We start from the raw sequence: 17,250 nt of genomic DNA, 5'->3' as shown, positions 1-17,250 counted from the left end.
TACTACCCCATCCTCAAGGAAGGATGCTCACGTGCAAACTCTATCGCTGTGGACGTGGGGGGGGGGGGGGCGGGGGGGGAGAAGGAGGGATAGGAGAGCATTCTCCTCCTCCTCTCCCCCCCTGGAATCTGTGGGTGGTTTCGTTCCTTGTCCCACATTGCCATCTTGTCGTTCCATTGTCAGGTCTGCAAGGAAGGATGTGCGTCGGTCGTTCTATGTTACATAGTGACACTTACTAACCGCGCTCTGTTAGGGGCGAACACGCCCACCGTTCGAAGGTGCTGCCCAGCCATCAGAGTGCATCCAGCGTCAACGTGAAGCAAGATCATGAAGAGCTGGCGTACATCGCCAACCACATATTCTTCCCCCCGAAGGTCCCGCAGAAATGTGACCAGTCTCGGGAAAACGACCGCGCAATGTGCGTCGTCGTCTGTCGATTTGCCAAGCAATATCGAGAATGCCCAGGAGTACACCGGGCACGTTGGGATCCGATGATCCGTATGCTGGACAATCTGCGACAAGTCGAAGGTTATGAAGCACTCCCTGCAGAGAATATAGGGGGCCAGATCACATGTATGCATGTCGGAGGTATGTCGGATTTCTGAGGTTGATCAGGCGTGATAGCCGACAGTTGCCACTTTCGCAAAAGAAAGCGTTGTGTTCTATATTCGCGCCCAGAATGCGGCTATTGTCGTGCGCAAGTTTGCCCAGGAGTTTGTGTTTGAGTCGTTCGAAGTTGCCCCTTCCGCAGCAGACGTTATGAAGGCAACGGGCAAGTTGCTTTGCTCTTATCCAGGTCCCGCGATTGCTGTACCCAAGGACACTGTGGAGGATGTCCATTTTGTCAAGGAGCTGTCCTCATTTCTAGCTCAAATGAGTGTAGATGAATTAGACTCCGCAGCGACTACAAGGAAGGCCGGGTCGACAGTCGTAGAAAAACGGGACTCCGCATCTCCGGGATATATTACGCAGCTACTCACCGGGATACTACGTGGTGTCGGTCGTCCTGCGGATGTTAATCGAATCTCCAAGCGAATCAATGACGACGTCCTGTGGAAGGACGCGTATCTGCCTTGGCGGAGGTCTCCGCTATGGCTTGTCATCCGCGTCGCGTTGCAGACGTCGCTAGGCAGGGCCAATGCCCTTTCAGAATACAAGTCATTCATGGTCTTTTTCATGTCTCGTCTGCTGCGGCTGACGGTTCGGGAGCAGTTCGCGAGTGATCGTCTATACTGCTTTAGGGCAAAACTCAGCAGGCGACTCTATAAGCTGGGTTCGTCCGCCCCTCTGTTCATCTCGCAAGAGGTGAAGGAGGCTGTGGACGAGACAGAATCTCACCTACAGCAGCGATGGCGGAAGATTCAGGAGCAGCAAGCTGTATCCCCACCTTGGTCACCCTCTACGCTAGACCTGCAGACCGACACGCATCTCACCCTTAGTAACTCTCGCGATTATATCTCCAAGTGCCTGACGATCACGAATACCGCCAGCGCAGCATGCAGTTTTGAGCCCAGCCACACTCGTCGATTGCGCGACACTCATTGTTGCGACTTTCGCACGTTCGACGAGGGCGCTCTACCAACTGCATTCGCTGCGAATGGCGATATTCATGTGGCTTTAGCCGACTTCGAGACGCTGGTACAGGATCGCGTGGATAATTGGGTGGCGGAATGCCTTCATGAAGAATGGGCTTCCATCAAGCTCGCGAAGTGCATTGAGCACTATTCGCAAGCAGCTCAAGGGGCCTACGACGGGAATCCTGAGGATCAATCGATCATGCTTTTGACGATCTTCGAGCTATGGGTTGCACTCGACAAGCTGGCCGTTACGCAGTGTCAGCTGTTACGGAGATACTCCCCGGAGATTCCCCAATCACTATTCCATTCTCTGGTCTTACACAAGACGGTATCGTTACAGCATCTGTCGCGCATTGAGACCTACCTCGAGTCCCGCCACGAACATGCCGATTCGGGATCCATTTTCTGCGATGAAGTAAATTCAACCTCATTCGCTGTGCGTTTCTATGAAACTTCTTCTGAACTTCAAGCCCTGAAGGAACGGATCGTCGCCGAAGCCAACTGTAAACGCGACAGCAAGCGCGCTGAGCTCGAGGAACGCAACGATGCTCATCACAATCTCATGATAGAGGCCAATTCTCTTGAACACGAATGTGATCATCTTCGAGGCAATAAGGCCAAAAGAAAGCGGTGCCGGAAATGCAGGCTGACTTGGAAGGCCAGAACAATGACAATCGTTCCTCATGAATGGCCCCTGCCTAAAGTTGCCCTTGAGGTGCAGGCGACCGTGTTCGAACTGCAGTGCCCAATTCCTTTTCGCACTTGGCGAAGTACAACGTACGAAATCCTTAACGACGTCTGTCAAGATAGGCATCGCAGCAAGGCGTCACCTCCGATGGTTCTCAAGGACTACGGCGGGCTTAAGAAGTACTTGAAGTCTCAAGCCGTTATGTCCTGGTTCAGCGTTGCTTCATCGACGAAGTCATTCATACAGGCGCACTACGGCACCATATCAATTCCTGCCACTGAGGCATCAGTGTTCGTCAACAATGGTCTGACCTATCGGCTCTATGATGCTCGGCGCGATCTATGGGCAGCAGACTTCCTTCAGAACTATAGCAAAGTTTCCCAGCGCTGCACATTCTCATTGCCCTTAACTGATCCGTATCAAAGCATGCAGTATGCAATTTGTGGAACGGCGCATTACCCAAATGCTGTTCTGGCATGTCAATCGGAATGCCCAATGGAATTAGACCTGCACGAGTATACGGCTTTTGGTCTACTGCGCAGCGGCGGGTTGCTGCAATGGTTGAACATCCTTAGAGGGATTCGAGCACGAGAGCTCTCTTTCGAAAGAGAGGAGGTCCACCTTCTACTCATGCAAGCCATCTGGCAGGTTGGGCCTTCGCAGAATGGTGTCCGAGTGTGGCATGTTGAGCCGAGCAATCGTGTTTTCGGGTTACTCCTTCTCACGGAGCTGCGAGACCTACTATCTAGCATCGAGGGCAACTGGTCAAATGTCACGTCTGCAAAATCGATCATCATGCTATCGTGCCGTCTTCTTGCATCATCTGTGGACCGGTATGTTAGGCAGTCTGCCTATGGTTTGTTGCGCTGTGCACGGCGTATAACCTTCCGATGGTTGCACGAGCTATCAGAGAAGTTGTCCAAGGCTGTCTGCGAGGATGACATCTTCAGTCTGCAGCTGCGCGTCTGTGCGATGGCCGCGATATGCCGGTCTACATATGATGTGGGTCTTGGCGATTTGGAGGCATTGTTGGCTTCCGAAGAGGATGTTTCTGTCCTCATACAGTGTGCAGTCCACCTGCGCGATAACATTCCAACCACCGAGAAAGATATCCCATCCAATTTGCCTCTTCTACTGGAGCGAGACCGGCGTCTTTCTCATTTCTTGGAGCCGGCGCTACGGGACGTGATTCGAAGGCTCTCCGGAGTGCTGGATAAACCTCTCGCCATACTGTGGCAAGAATTCCAAGAAGGACAAACTTGGGTACAGATGCAGGAGCCCAATGATCGTTGGATGACTGTGGCTTATGGTCGTACAACAGTCCATATCAATGTTCTCAACGGAGAACTGTTAGTAAGTGGCAAGCCTCTGGGGCGTTTACCAGGCGCAATAGTCACACATCCCGACTACATTCGAATCTTTTCCAAGGCAAGTCATGTCTCATGCTCATGACGCTATTTCTGATTACCGTCCAGAAAATATTGGATGTCATACCGTCCGATATGCCAGGTATGGATTTTGCCACTCGAGCTGATGTCTTCGGCTTCCATGTGCGTCTTTCGTCCTTCTCGTCCCTCAGTCGCAATTAATGAAGGCGAGTCATAGGTGCACTTTTCCCTCGATTGTGGCCAGTTGACCGTCAAAACGACATCTGATTCAACCGTCTACGAGCTCATCCCCCACAGCAAATTTATGAGAGATTTACCCACACCTCTGATCGTCGACTACGTGCATTGGTTGAAGATAGATACACAAGATCCGAAGTGTGCCGAAATCGAGCTCCGGCCCTTGGGAGACTTGTGGACATCGTCGCCGGACATTTGGCGTATTCAGTTCTCGATGAATGGCAATTCAACAATGTCTCAGAGAGGCATGCAGCTGCTTGACAATCGCAGCCCGGCGTTCGCCATGATTTCGAAGCGTCTGCAGTCGCTTGAATGCCCCGAGCATCTAGTCATTACACTTTCTGCGGAGAATTGCCTCTTGGTCGATCTCCCTCGTTTCGAGTTGTCCTTCGTTGTGGAGGATGGGGAGCTGATGTCCAGAAATTGGCGGGGTCTCATCGTAGACTCGAACCAGTCAACGAAGACGATGCTTGGACTCTCATCACAGCTCGTTCTGACTCAAAGAGGAAATGCTCCCTCCCTTCCCCCAGAACGCCATGTGGTGATTCCCATTGGCGATATCAAGTTTTGTTCCTCTGGGCACCATGTGAAGGTCCAAGTAGAAGCAGGAGCAATGAGTCGAAGGCACTATCACAAGTACAGAATTGACCCTAATCTCGGATGTGTGGTTGGCAACGGTACTCTTCTCAGCAAGCTATACCAAGTATATCTACATGCTCTGACTAGTCATTGTCTTCCCGACCCTTTGACTGGACAGACGGGGACAGAGGAAGCGTTGAGCGAGCTTCGGTCCGCTCGCTGTCTGTCATTCCAGAAGCTTGGGCCCGACGAAGTGACACTTCTGACCCAGATTGGTGCCCTAACCCCGGAGCGTCAATTCTATCCAGCGCACCTTCGCGTCATGCAGACTGTTCATTGGTGCGACCTCAGCCCCATATCCCAGCGCACCGACTTTTGGGATTGCACGGTGTTGATCTTGAAGCACGCACAGAATCTCACGGACATATTTTACCCAGAGAAGGACATGACGTCGCTCTTGTCAGATGCATTGCAAAAGCAGACAAGTGACCAACACTTGCAGAATAGGGCTGCTTTACGCACCAGCGTCATATACGGGCGTGAATACTCGACCTGGACTACAACAGATGGCGATGACCTTCCATATACGACTAGAGACCTACCGCAGGACTCCACGTCGGAGAAAGAAGTTGCCACCGTTTCTGCTCTGGTCCACAGTTGGCCCACAAGGCTGCCTACAACGTCTGATCTACTGCAGGTCATGGTATCTTGGCAAGAACCGATATCTGTGGCAGAAGACATTGTGTTGTCTTACCGCAGCGATTGGCTCTCACCGGCTCTGCCAGCGATCTGGCTGTCAGTGTATGAACAATGCCGGGCGTCGAATGCAGATGTACAACCAAAGTTGCTTTTCATTCTAAGTGCAATGTCATATAAGCTGAATGTATCCCATCCCGTGCAGCTTGTCGGGACTATTTTGGCGTTTGCAACGACTCCGCAATTTCGATCTTTGCAACTTCCAAGTACGCTCTCCGCATCGTATAATCTTGCAGACGGATTTGCTCCCAGAGAGGTTGAACTCAATACCCTGGCCATCACATTCACTGTTCCATATGATCCGTGGACTTCCTCCCTCGATCTTTCAAGAAGCGCGTTTGAGACGGAGGATAAATTTGCAGAACGCCGTCGTTCCCACCATGACAAATTCTGTGCTTCCAAGGCACGTGAATTGGTAGGCTGCTTGATTCGCCAGTGGCCTTGTCACACACCATCTGCGCCACCTGGGTACTCAAGTAGCATCAATATCACAGAATTCATGTTGAAAGCCAAGTCGAAGTTTCGGAGCTGGTATCAGAACAGAGAACTGGAGAATCACCTGATACAGGTCCAGCATATTCTTCATCAGGTGCGAGAGCAAAGTGCTCATGTGAAGGTACCACACTATGTTGTTCATACTCCTTTACGCCCGACAACTGCTCCAAAATGCTTCGTTGATGCTACCGGTCTTCTTAAACGAGAAGCACCAGCTTTGGAGGTCCTTGATGTACAGGCGTATCTGGGAGAGACATTCTATCGACTGTCGGCAGATTCTTTTAGAACAGATGAACTTAGGTTTCTAATCCGAGAATTTGAACGTCATCCCAGTTCTTCTTTCAAGCAGCATTATGGTCAGCATCTTGAACGCAGTCGAGCGATTCTCGAGGCTCAAGCGGGTTCTACTGTGCCGTATTTTCCTCCAGACACATTCGAATCTTTTAAACATTATCGGGACCTCTGTCACCAGGCTTATAGTTGCTCTACTGCCACCATACAGCAATTTCTAGGTCCCCGCAGCGACGTCGAGCGAGTTGTTTGTATTTCAGGCCTGTGGCCACGGCTGTCCGCAAAAAGTCTATTGCGAATTTTGGCATCAACCTCCCGGACGCACAGGACGCTATCGAAAGAGTGGGAACAATGTCTGGTATCCTACGCCCGAACATACTTGCAGTTTCAGCGCTCGCGGCGATTGATAGAGTACCTTCAACAGAAACGTTATGAAGAACTTCTGAAAGAGCTCGACAATCAGGAGTATCGGATCCAACCTGATGATTCAGGCTCTGCGTTGAACACAGACTGGCTTCTTGTTCAGGTGCGCTTAAATTCGCATGGTCAAACTTTCAGAGGTTGACCTCATTTGTAATCAGATTGAAAATGACTTCTTAATGCGCCCACTTCAGCAAAGCATCGCTCGCGAGATGATTGCCCCGTCTTCTGGACGAAACACGGTCTTGCAGCTCAATATGGGTGAAGGCAAATCCGCAGTCATCGCCCCTCTAGCCGCGACAGCACTAGCAGACGGTCGGAAGCTTGTCAGAGTCGTCGTGCTGAAGTCTCTGTCGTCACAGATGTTCCATCTACTGGTAGATCGTCTAAGCGGCCTAGCAAATCGCAGGATATTTTATCTTCCATTTTCCCGTGACATACGAATGGGACCACAAGTTGTCCAGCGAATTCGGAGTCTCTACGAAGAGTGTGTACGCGAGCAAGGAATACTGGTTGCGCAACCAGAACACATACTTTCGTTTAAATTGATGGGTATTGATCACTCAAAAGATTGTGTGTCACAGGACGGGCAGATCACAGAGGCACTGCTCGAGTTGCAGCATTGGTTGGACACGGTCACCAGGGATATTCTCGATGAAAGCGATGAAATGCTCAATGTTGGATACCAGTTGGTGTATACTGCCGGACAGCAGAGGCCTATCGAGGATCACCCTGATCGCTGGAAAACGACACAGCATGTTCTGTCTCTGGTCAAGGACCATTCCTCTAGTTTTCACATCCTTCATCCAGATGAGATGGAGTTCGTTCCGGGTACTGGTGGAACGTACCCCATGATTCGCATCCTTCACGATCGCGCTTGGGAAGGGCTAGCTACCGATGTTGCCAGACATATTGTGAACACTGATCCAACCCTCAGACATCTCCCCGAGAATCTCCGCGAGGCCGCGCTTATGTTCATCACAGAGAATGTTAGCAGTGTACCTGGCTCCAGAGTCCGATTGCTTGAGGAGCACTGTAAGGGTGACGGGCTGTGGAAGAAGCTGTTGCTCTTGCGAGGCCTGCTCGGACACGGGCTGATCGGATATGTATTGAAGGAGAAGCGTTGGCGGGTCGACTACGGTTTGGATCTGACACGAACCCTGCTGGCCGTGCCATACCGGGCGAAGGACGTTCCTTCGCTGAGAGCGGATTTCGGACATCCAGACGTCGCCATCGCGCTCACTTGTCTCAGTTATTACTACGGTGGCTTGACGAGCGAGCAGTTGGATACTTGCTTTGAACTCTTGCTCAAATCTGACGAGCGTGAGGTGCTGTATGAGGTATGGCCAACTTCGATGACGTTGTATTCGTACTAATTCCTCTATTCCAGTCATGGGTCCGCGACAATGACGCAGTACCGCCATTCTTACGACAGCTCATAGGCATCAATCATGAGGATTCGCGCCAACGGGAACACTTCCTCGTACCTCTGTTCCGACGCTGCAGTGCCGTCATCGATTTCTATCTGGCTGAAGTCGTTTTTCCCAGATATGCAAAGGAGTTCCCCGAGAAATTGTCTACCTCAGCCTGGGATCTGGCCGAGATCAAGACGCATGTGACGACCGGCTTCAGTGGTACAAACGATAATCAGGACCTGCTTCCGTCTAGCATCACCCAGCATGACCCTGTTGATCAGCTGAGCACCAGCGCTCGAGTTCTAGCCTACTTATTGCAGCCAGAGAACAAGACGTACATCTGTGTCGGCAGCGAGTCCACTTCAGGTCGAGACTACTTGAACCTGCTCGTCAAACAGGATCCCGAAGTTCGTGTCCTCCTGGACGTCGGCGCGCAGATGCTGGACATGGAGAACGCCGAACTGGCAAAGCATTGGCTTTCCTTGACGGCCCACATTGCGGCTACTGTGTTCTTCGACGAGCAAGATGAACTGATGGTTCTTACTCGATCCGGCACAATAGAAGCATTTGTATCCTCGCCTTACAGCCAGCAGTTAGATCAGTGTAACGTCTACTTGGATGATGCCCACACGCGAGGAACGGATTTAAAGCTGCCACGTAAAGCACGGGCTGCGGTGACTCTAGGACCGAAAGTCACCAAGGATCGTCTCCTACAAGGTAAGCCTAAGTTCTTACCGGGAATAACTTCTTGCTCACTGACATGTTCTACCAGGGTGCATGCGCATGCGCAAGTTGGGAAATGGTCAATCTGTCCTATTCCTTGCTCCTCCGGAAGTAGATCGTGCTATACGGGCATTATCTGGCACCAAAGACGCTGTGGAGACAATTGACATCCTGCGATGGGCGATGGTGCAAACGTGCGCGTATATCGAGCACCATGTCTCTCACTGGGCACACCAAGGCATTGGTTACAAGAAGCGCCGCACGGCGTGGAACCAGTTCAAAGCTCGCTCATCCACGTCTCCCAGTGGTTCGATTCAGCTGGCGACCTCGCAAATGCCTTCTCTTCGGTCCGCTTGGCTGTCGCCTGAAGCGCGACCACTGGAAGAGATGTATGGGTTTTCTGCAGGGATTAGTAACGCACTGTCGATCAATGATGCCATGTTCGACAACCCCGAACTGCGTGATCGATTTCAGTTGTTCGGCGTCACGTCGCTTCTCGATCCCCATATGGATGAGGAGCAAGAACGAGAGGTTAGCCAAGAACTCGAGCAGGAGCGAGAAGTTGAGCGGCCTCCAGCGGCTAAACCTGCTACACACCATGTGCACTCTGATGTCGAGAATTTCGTCCTTACTGGAATGATCAGATTGGGCCCAGCATTCGTGCCATTGTTCTCCCCGCTCGACGGTCTTCCAGGGTATCCGGGTCAACACGTTTGTTCTGACCGCATACTAGCGACGAAGGATTTTGCGACCAATATTGAGAAGCAAAGATCGTCGCATCACCCTTCAGATTGCATGGCACCCGTGAATTGGATCATTTCCAATACTTCTCAGAGTCATTTGGTGGTTTTCAGCGCGTTTGAAGTTAACATACTACTTCCGATGATTCGACAGAGCACAGTCGTGTGCTTACACATGTATTCGCCGAGAGTCACGCAAAGCATGAAGCCACTTGACGCTCTAAACTTCTACTGCATCCCCACTCTGCGGAAGAGTTGGCAGCCTGAACCGATGGACATTTGCCAGCTGAATCTTTGGGCTGGACAGCTCTACTTCACCAACCACGAGATGTATTCGCAACTTTGCATATACTTGGGTATCTGCGCCGAAGAGCCACCAGAGGGTGCGAGGGTGCAGGTAGACGGATTCATCGAACCGCAAGATCGCATCGAGCCTATGAAATCTCTATGTCCGTTCAGCAAGAGCCCCATACCACTCATGAAGGAACTCGTAGGATTGCGGCGCAAGGGAATGGGGTACAGATCGACGCACATGGGGAAGGTTCTGCACTCCGGTTTCCTGACTAGCAAAGATTTCCAGTGACTGGTGTTGAGGGAAGTGGTGCGTTGAGCATTTTCTCATTCAATATTCTCGAATTCACTGCGTACCTTCCACAGGAGAGCTGTTGCGCTTCGGAGAGTGTACTATCAGATTGCGAGTGTAGCTCCATAGGGACAGATCTTGAACATAACAACCGTGGCCCATCTGCGATTGCATCATAGGTGTAAACCGTTACAGTAACATGCATGTATGTATTCGGAACGAGACCGGTCCTCCGGTAGAGCCTGAGTCGGTTACTCAGGTGACTGCTGGGCAAAGGAGGTTTCCAAGTCCTGGTCCGAGTCTTCAACCATGCATCAGGAAATGGCCTTCCTCCGGTTTTGAATGTCCGGATGTAAAGACAGCGTCGACCACGAATATGGGATGTTTTGTGCAGATGAGGAAATAGCGTCGAAGTGGATTTTTCAGGGTCCTTTATAGATCCTGGCACCACAAATACCACTGGAGAATTTGAGGACTGCTGAACGCGTTCTGTGTCTGAGAATCCATCTGGATGTGATTTGTCTTCGTCGCGCTGAGATCCGGTTGACTGTCAGACCGTGAACATTGTTGAAATGAAGCTCAAAAGGAGGCAAAACTGCAATAGTCAATATTGCGATGCAGTTAAGTATTCTTCTTGCATATCGACCAAGTTGTGAGCATACAGCGAAGCTACAGAATGGCCAAGAAATGAAAATCTCACACTACTCAAGCCACCGGTGCAACGTAAAGTACCATCTCAGCAACAGATTCCCTCAGCTGTTGCGTGGTCACCAAGTCGACGAAGTCGTCCCCTGTGGGTACAGCTCCGTACCCTCCTGCACTGTCGTGTTCACGTAGGACTTCGTCCACAAATTCCCCAGCCCCGCTCATGCGCAGAATCCCTGCGATTGCCGAGTTAATTCCGAGAAACAGAGGATCAGGCAGGCTGGTGCTTTGCCGTGAAGACACGGCGGCTACTCGTATAGGTTGGTGCTTGGCTGGCGGAGAGGATTCTGCTTCAGCAAATTCGGCACTCTGGTCGATGAACGTGACCTCTTCTGGTTAGTCGTGCAACCCTTGTGCTTGACGATGATGGACGATTTTGTACATATTTCGGACCTAGGTTCACCAATGTAAGTCAGCCATCACATGTGTAGAGGATCGAATCGTATTCTCGAATGAAACCAAAGACTGACCGAACTCTTGTTTCCCAACCCCGGAGGTTCAATTTCAGCGACGGCGCAATTTGGAATGTGATATCCTTCAGTGTAACCCTGTCGGTGATCTCCCGCATAGCCGGGAAATCCGGGGTCATGCAGAATAATAGCAAATTAGTAGCCATCCCGCTGCAAAACCTGGGAATAAATGATGATGAAAGACGCAGTCATGGACGAATATACTGTACACGAAAAATCATACCTGTAGCTTGACTCGGACAGTGCTTGATGCACCTTTTTTTGACTCGAGTGGTATCATCCAGGTGAGCGTCACGATGACAGACACTGCCTCGTTTTGCTGCAGGTTACGTGAACCCCTGACCTTGAAGCTTGAGTATTAGAATGCAGATCAGTACCCTCCACAAGCTCGAAGCGCGCGCGAGAAGAACGCGGCGAATGACGTCACGAAGCCCTCAAGTCCGGCGGTGAGTACGCGATGACGTCGACGCGCCACGCCCGCAGCACCGCCCCACCCAACACACCCGACCTCGGCCGACAAGTACGCCCTCCGCTACGACAAGCTCGTCGTTGCCATCGGCGCCTACAGCCAGAGTGCGTCCCGTGCTGCTCTTCTCCCGTTCCTGACCCGCGCCCGCCCCGCCAGCGTTCGGCATCCCCGCCGTAAACGAGCACGCCCACTTTCTCAACGACGTGCGTGACGCCCGCGCCATCCCCACCAAGATCGTCGAATGTCCGTCCCCGCCTTTCTCGCTCTCATCTGTGTCCTGCGACACCTGCAGCCCACCCTCACCGACGACGAGCGCCGGAACCTCCTGCATTTCTCCATCGTCCGCACGCGGCTGAGGGGCGGGGCGTTGCAGGGACGGATGTATGTGAAGGAGGAGGCCGCGGGTGTGCCGTGCGCTTGGAGATGGCTCGATCGCAGTGCTGAGCGGACGTGCTCGTCTGGAGCACGGGCCTCGCGCCCCACCCGCTCGTCTCAGGGATCACAGACGTCGACAAGGACGCCAAGACGCGCAGGTGCGCCGTCCCGCCCATCCCTTCTTCCCCGTCTCCCCATCGCTACCCCCTTCTTCCCGCTGGCCCTCTCGTACCCCCGACACTGACACCCGCACAGCCTGCTGACAGACCAGCACCTGAACGTGCGCATGAAAGACACGGGCGCGCTTAACCCGGACGTCTGGGCGATCGGCGACGCAGCATTCATCAACGGCGCCCTCCCTCACTCTGTAGTAATCTTCACGCCAGTAGCAAGCCAGAACGCACGATACACCGCCCGCCGCCTGAACGCGCCCGCACTCCACCCCGGCGCGGCGCCGTTCCGCTTCCGCGACGCGGGCAGCCTGGCGTACCGGGGCGGCTGCGAGGCGCTGTACGACCGCTCGCGCGCGCCGCGCGCCTGCCAGTATCCGGGTACCTGCGCCAGCTCCTCCTCTGGCTACGAAACTGAAGCGAGGCGATCCTCAAGGCGGTGTAGCTACTCTGCTTCAGGATATCCTACTTATCTGACCCGGGATGTGGTTCTTGAGGTGATCGATATTCGACTCGGTGTCACCCGTTTCATTCAGTTCGTTATTCGTCCGCCCATTGTTGACGTGGCGATCATATATTTCATAGCTCGAGAGCGTGCAGCACCGATGGTGCTGTCACGACAAGTACCATTCCTCGTGTGATCCGGCGCTACCTCTATACGTGGTCACAGGAACAACGCGTCGCGTCACGCGTCTGCATGTCACGGCACTGGTAAAAAAACATGGCGCCGTGCCACCCCAGAACCACTAACTCCCAGGCAACACAAGCCACGATATTTTACACAGACAACGACTATCGCTACAACTACGTACACCTCAGTATACCCGTGTATTTTATATCGTGCCTGTCAGGACCACAACACGCCAGCGGCCACCTGGGTCGCGCTTAGCCGACCACCTCCTCCTCCGCGGCCTGCACGGGCGCCGGAGTGCTTCCCGCCTCACCTGCCGCTGCCTGCACTGCTAACAGAGCGTCACCCTTCTGGAGCACCGGGGCGTCGCCGGGCGTCGGAGTCGTCTGCGCCTTCTTCTGCGCCGCGTCACGCGCGGCGGTGGTAATATCCTCGCCGAACACGCGCAGACTCAGCGCGCTGCCGGCAGGGCGGTGCGGGGCGGTGATAAGCGTCAATATTGGCGATCACAACTTTTGAAAAAAGACGCGGGAACCGCACCTTTTCGCGCGCTTGTCGATCATGAGCGTGACGGAGACGTTGGACTTCCAGATGGGCAGCACGAGGTCGTGGCTGAGCCTGCGGGCCCGGACGTTTAGCGTAGTGCAAACGACTGCGATGGGGGCGCGGGCAGCAGACTCACGAAGCGTTGTTTATGTGCCCGGGCTGGAAGCGGACGACGTAGCTGCCGGTCGCTGCCTCGTCTTTAGTCGCGCGCGCCACGCAATCGAAGAATAGTTCTGGGGGCTCACCCTTGCCCTCGATGGTCGATCTGAACGGCTCGCCGAAGCCGCTGCACAGGGGGTAGTACCCCTCCATCAGTACCTTCAGCGCGGTGATGTCCGCACCGAGGACCGCCTCGGGGTCGATGTACGGCAGCACGACCGGCAGGCCCTCGCCGAGCACGCGGAACTGCATGTCCGCGCCGCCGCCCTCGCGCCGCACCTCTGCAGACGCCTCCTGCTTCCCGATCACCTTCGTCCCGCACGTCACGAGCCGCAGGCGCGTATAGTCGTTGTGCTGGACGATGCTCTTCACGAGCGCGTTCGTCATGTAGAGCGAGCGCACGGGCTCGCCCGCGGGGTTGCGCACGAGCAGGTTCGAGGCGGGGAAGGAGGGCTGCAGGCGCAGGTTCGCGCTGCGGGTGGGCAATGTCAACGCCGGTAGGTCAATATGGGACAGAGAGGGGAGGACAAAGCGGCTGCGCACATGCATGTCTGGATGATCGGGTCTTCGGGCGAGATGAACGTGTAAGGGTTCTCCTTGAAGTTCGGATCGGCGTTGCCCGGCGCTTTGCCCTTCCCTTTCGTGCGCTGGCGGAAGTCTGAGGACGTCTCCGCGGGCGTCGGTGGTGCGTTCGCGTCGACATCCATGCCGGGTGCGCCCTCGTCCCCAAGGTCGTCCGGCAGCGCCTCTTCAGGTTCGTCTGCCGGAGGTGCCCCACCGGCTTGCGGGTCAGCTGATGTGTCCATGTCGCTTGAAAGCCTGGGCTTCTTGACTTCAGACGTTTCAAGAGCGTCAACCTCGGACGCTTGCCTCTTGCCTTCGCTTAAGGGGTCTCATTAGAGACACCTCGGAAATATCATGCGCATTGCGAACCTTGGCTCCTTTCGGAGCGTCTGTCCGGCGGTGGTCGGGACCGGCTTCTTCTGCAGCACCGCAATGAAGAAGCCGCCCGTGTCCTGCAGATGCGGATAGATGCGCATGCTACCAGGCGCCCAAGGAAGGCCAGTCAGAATATCCGAAACGGCCGGCGGAGTCGAGCACATACCACCGTGTGAGGTTGAGTTCGACCGCTTCACTGGGTGGTGGCGGCCAATGCGACGGGTGCATCTTGCTGTCTGCGCGTCTGGATTCGGGCAACGATTGAATGTAGTCTTCGTATGTTGCGAAGTCAGTGAAGATCGAGCGATCCACAGTTGGCTTCCACGTGGTTATGCCTGGTCGATGAATGAGCCCGGGCAGATGGTTTGGCATGTCCACCAACTCGAAACCTGCATGTGCAGTCGTCGTCTGCGTCATTAACATCCGAGCATGACGTGGCACTAACCAGGTATCGACTTGAGTGCGGCGGCGATAACGGCCTCGTTTTCCACCGGATTCATAGAGCACGTCGAGTAGACAATACGACCACCCATCTTCAGCATTCGCATGGCTCTCTGCAGGATTCGCAGTTGCAGGCTGCAATCAATCTTACGTCGACAATGACGTCTAGAGGGGTGAAACGGCGTGAAGCGAACCTGTGCAAACCATTGCCATCGAGCGGCTGCCAATGCTTCCAAATACCAGGGTTCTTCCTCATCGTGCCATCGCCGCTGCACGGCACATCGCACAGGATGCGATCGAACAGCAGCTGGTACTGCTTCTTCGCGGCGACGCGCGGTTTCGTGCCGGAGGGAAAGACGGTCTGCTCGGACGGGATCTTGATGGCGGGGTATATGGACGCGTCGTGGTTCGTGACCATGAGCGCGGGGGACGGCAGGCGTGCGGACTGGTGAATGAGCAGGTGCGTGCGTTTGTGGTCGCTGTCATTCGCGATCAGCAGCCCGGTCGGTATCGACGACGCCGTGACGGTGTCCTGTGCATGTAGGGCTTCGAGCAATTGTGCGGTCTTCGTGGGTAAGCCAGGTATTCAGAGAGAGGGGAACGGATTGGGCTTACCTTGGAACCGGGAGCGGCGCACATGTCCATGACCTGGAGAATGGTGATGCGGTCCAGAAATGAAAAGAACGGTGTGGTTGTGCACGCACTCTGTGATGTGGCTCGACCTCGAGGAATAGCGGAGGCAACATACTCACAGCCTCTTGTCGTGATATGTTTCCCTGCACAATTATTCAGTAGATCAGAATGAGTGCGAGTGGTGCACACGTACGACTTCGGTTTCGAATACGAGAAAAGAGTGGAATTTCTTGAATTCGGGCGACTTCCGCAGGACTTTTTTTGAGACATTGAACTGCCAGGCTAAACCTTCGGGATACCTATGATTTTCCTCAGCATATAACCACGCTCTGGGTTGAAGGGAACATGCCAAGAAATCTGTGAAGGCGGTGAAACAGATTCTCCCTCGAAAACAACCCCAGCTAGGTGCGGAACGTGGGTGTCCTTGATGGTGCCATTCAGCAAGCGAGCTGCCCTGCGCACGGACCACCATCAGCACATTACATGATTTTGCATTGAAGAGAACGCGTACTGGCGACTTCCCGCGACCCGAAAGGTCGTCGGCAGAGGGTTCCGCATGGTCTCCATGAATTCCTGCCACTCGTCATCGGTAAGGATACTCTGGGCTCTGTAATATTTTTCGAAGCGTTCGTTGTGCATGTCTGCCCGTTCCACCACGTCGGACCTGTACGTATCATCGCGGTCGCCGGTACTGCCTCCGCCTCTGCCTCCATTTTTGCCCTTGCCACGGTGTGCACCTTTCTGGACTACCGGCGTTAAGACTGTGAGCTGACGGAGCGTCCATGGGAATACGTACTTTGGATCTTGCCATGCTCTCCGAGACCAGGGACCTCCGCTGAGCAAAGAGGTGGAAAATTCTATTCAGGGTTATCGAGGTAATGATTGGAAATGACTAAGTGTAGACCTTATGTACATTATGCATAATAACATTAAAGTGGGTTATCTGAGTTTGAAGTGATTTGAAGACACATCAGTACTACTAGAAGGCCCCCCCTGGGCCCCCTTAAGCTAGAATAGTGGCTTAGTATTCACCGCGAGTTCAGGTTGAGTCCTTTATGAACGCTTCAAGCTTCACCTCCCAACTTATCACTGACGGTGAACATCTGGCGTAACCACCTAGAATTTCGGAGCCACAAAATCTCAGTCGACTTAGGGTTTTGGTTGGTTCTATCGCAGTTCCTTTTCCACCTCGATGCAGCCCGAGAGACCGATGATTGGGCATGCTGCAACTCACTGCCTGCAAGAGACGTAGACAACATGGTATGTACGGCGTAGGTATGGCGAGAATTTTCCACACTGTCCCAAGATGGTCTCACCTTCATCATGTTAATTCCGACAGGAGGCTCATTGTCATCATATCACTTCACAGGCAGAAGAGAAGCAATATTGATTCTGGGTCTCCCCAAACTGCAGACCTGTTGGTCCAGCATGGGTACCCTAAAATTGTGGAGGCGTCGGTTCCTCGAGGATTGCAATTACGTCCCTGCTGTATTCTCGATAGCAACCGAAGAGGGTTTGAGATGCTTCCCAATCGCCTTCATATCCAGCTTCGCGGATCTCAGCTGTCTAATGGGGTACGATTGACTCAGGGAGTGAACAACCGGTCAAGCCTCGCCTGCCGTGGGCGACCTATGACGGGGCTCAAGCGGCATGTATCTGCTGAGGGCTGGGATGATCCGGCATTCTCTGCTTCTGTCTGCCGCCACCCACGGGATGGCAACGGAGTCGAGATCCCGCCGGTCTGTAACTCGATCGAACATAGTATCTAATCCACAGGTCAACGGAATGCACGAAAACCGCAGCCCCGCATGAGATATCTG

The 17,250-nt window shown here is 53.7% G+C and overlaps 4 protein-coding genes across 4 annotated transcripts; 2 read left to right on the top strand and 2 right to left on the bottom strand.

Annotated features, from left to right (window-relative positions):
* Positions 1-491: 491 nt before the first annotated feature.
* SCP_0506230 (hypothetical protein) lies at positions 492-9,892 on the top strand (the record flags this gene model as incomplete). The annotated part of the gene is made up of 7 exons (XM_027758680.1): positions 492-588; positions 632-3,618; positions 3,741-3,815; positions 3,871-6,537; positions 6,593-7,771; positions 7,822-8,563; positions 8,619-9,892. 7 exons carry the CDS (start codon positions 492-494, stop codon positions 9,890-9,892), a joined length of 9,021 nt encoding a protein of 3,006 aa, XP_027614481.1.
* A 953-nt stretch (positions 9,893-10,845) lies between these two features.
* On the bottom strand, positions 10,846-11,186 carry SCP_0506220 (hypothetical protein; the record flags this gene model as incomplete). Its single annotated transcript, XM_027758679.1, has 2 exons — positions 10,846-10,990; positions 11,068-11,186. 2 exons carry the CDS (start codon positions 11,184-11,186, stop codon positions 10,846-10,848), a joined length of 264 nt encoding a protein of 87 aa, XP_027614480.1.
* Positions 11,187-11,777: 591 nt separating this feature from the next.
* On the top strand, positions 11,778-12,722 carry SCP_0506210 (hypothetical protein; the record flags this gene model as incomplete). The annotated part of the gene is made up of 3 exons (XM_027758678.1): positions 11,778-11,940; positions 12,042-12,069; positions 12,167-12,722. The coding sequence occupies 3 exons, from the start codon at positions 11,778-11,780 to the stop codon at positions 12,720-12,722; spliced, it is 747 nt and encodes a 248-aa protein (XP_027614479.1).
* Positions 12,723-12,966: 244 nt separating this feature from the next.
* Positions 12,967-16,241, bottom strand: SCP_0506200 (Multisite-specific tRNA:(cytosine-C(5))-methyltransferase trm4b; the record flags this gene model as incomplete). Its single annotated transcript, XM_027758677.1, has 15 exons — positions 12,967-13,171; positions 13,253-13,330; positions 13,395-13,446; positions 13,504-13,889; positions 13,961-14,299; positions 14,351-14,458; positions 14,523-14,745; positions 14,802-14,932; positions 14,992-15,362; positions 15,413-15,445; positions 15,502-15,573; positions 15,624-15,729; positions 15,780-15,884; positions 15,942-16,171; positions 16,227-16,241. The coding sequence occupies 15 exons, from the start codon at positions 16,239-16,241 to the stop codon at positions 12,967-12,969; spliced, it is 2,454 nt and encodes an 817-aa protein (XP_027614478.1).
* Positions 16,242-17,250: the final 1,009 nt, after the last annotated feature.

This window comes from Sparassis crispa, assembly GCF_003851025.1.
Source record: "Sparassis crispa DNA, contig_000004F, whole genome shotgun sequence".
Lineage (NCBI taxonomy): Eukaryota > Fungi > Basidiomycota > Agaricomycetes > Polyporales > Sparassidaceae > Sparassis > Sparassis crispa.
The sequence above is the reverse complement of the archived record's forward strand: the minus strand, read 5'-3'. Positions and strand labels throughout refer to the sequence as shown.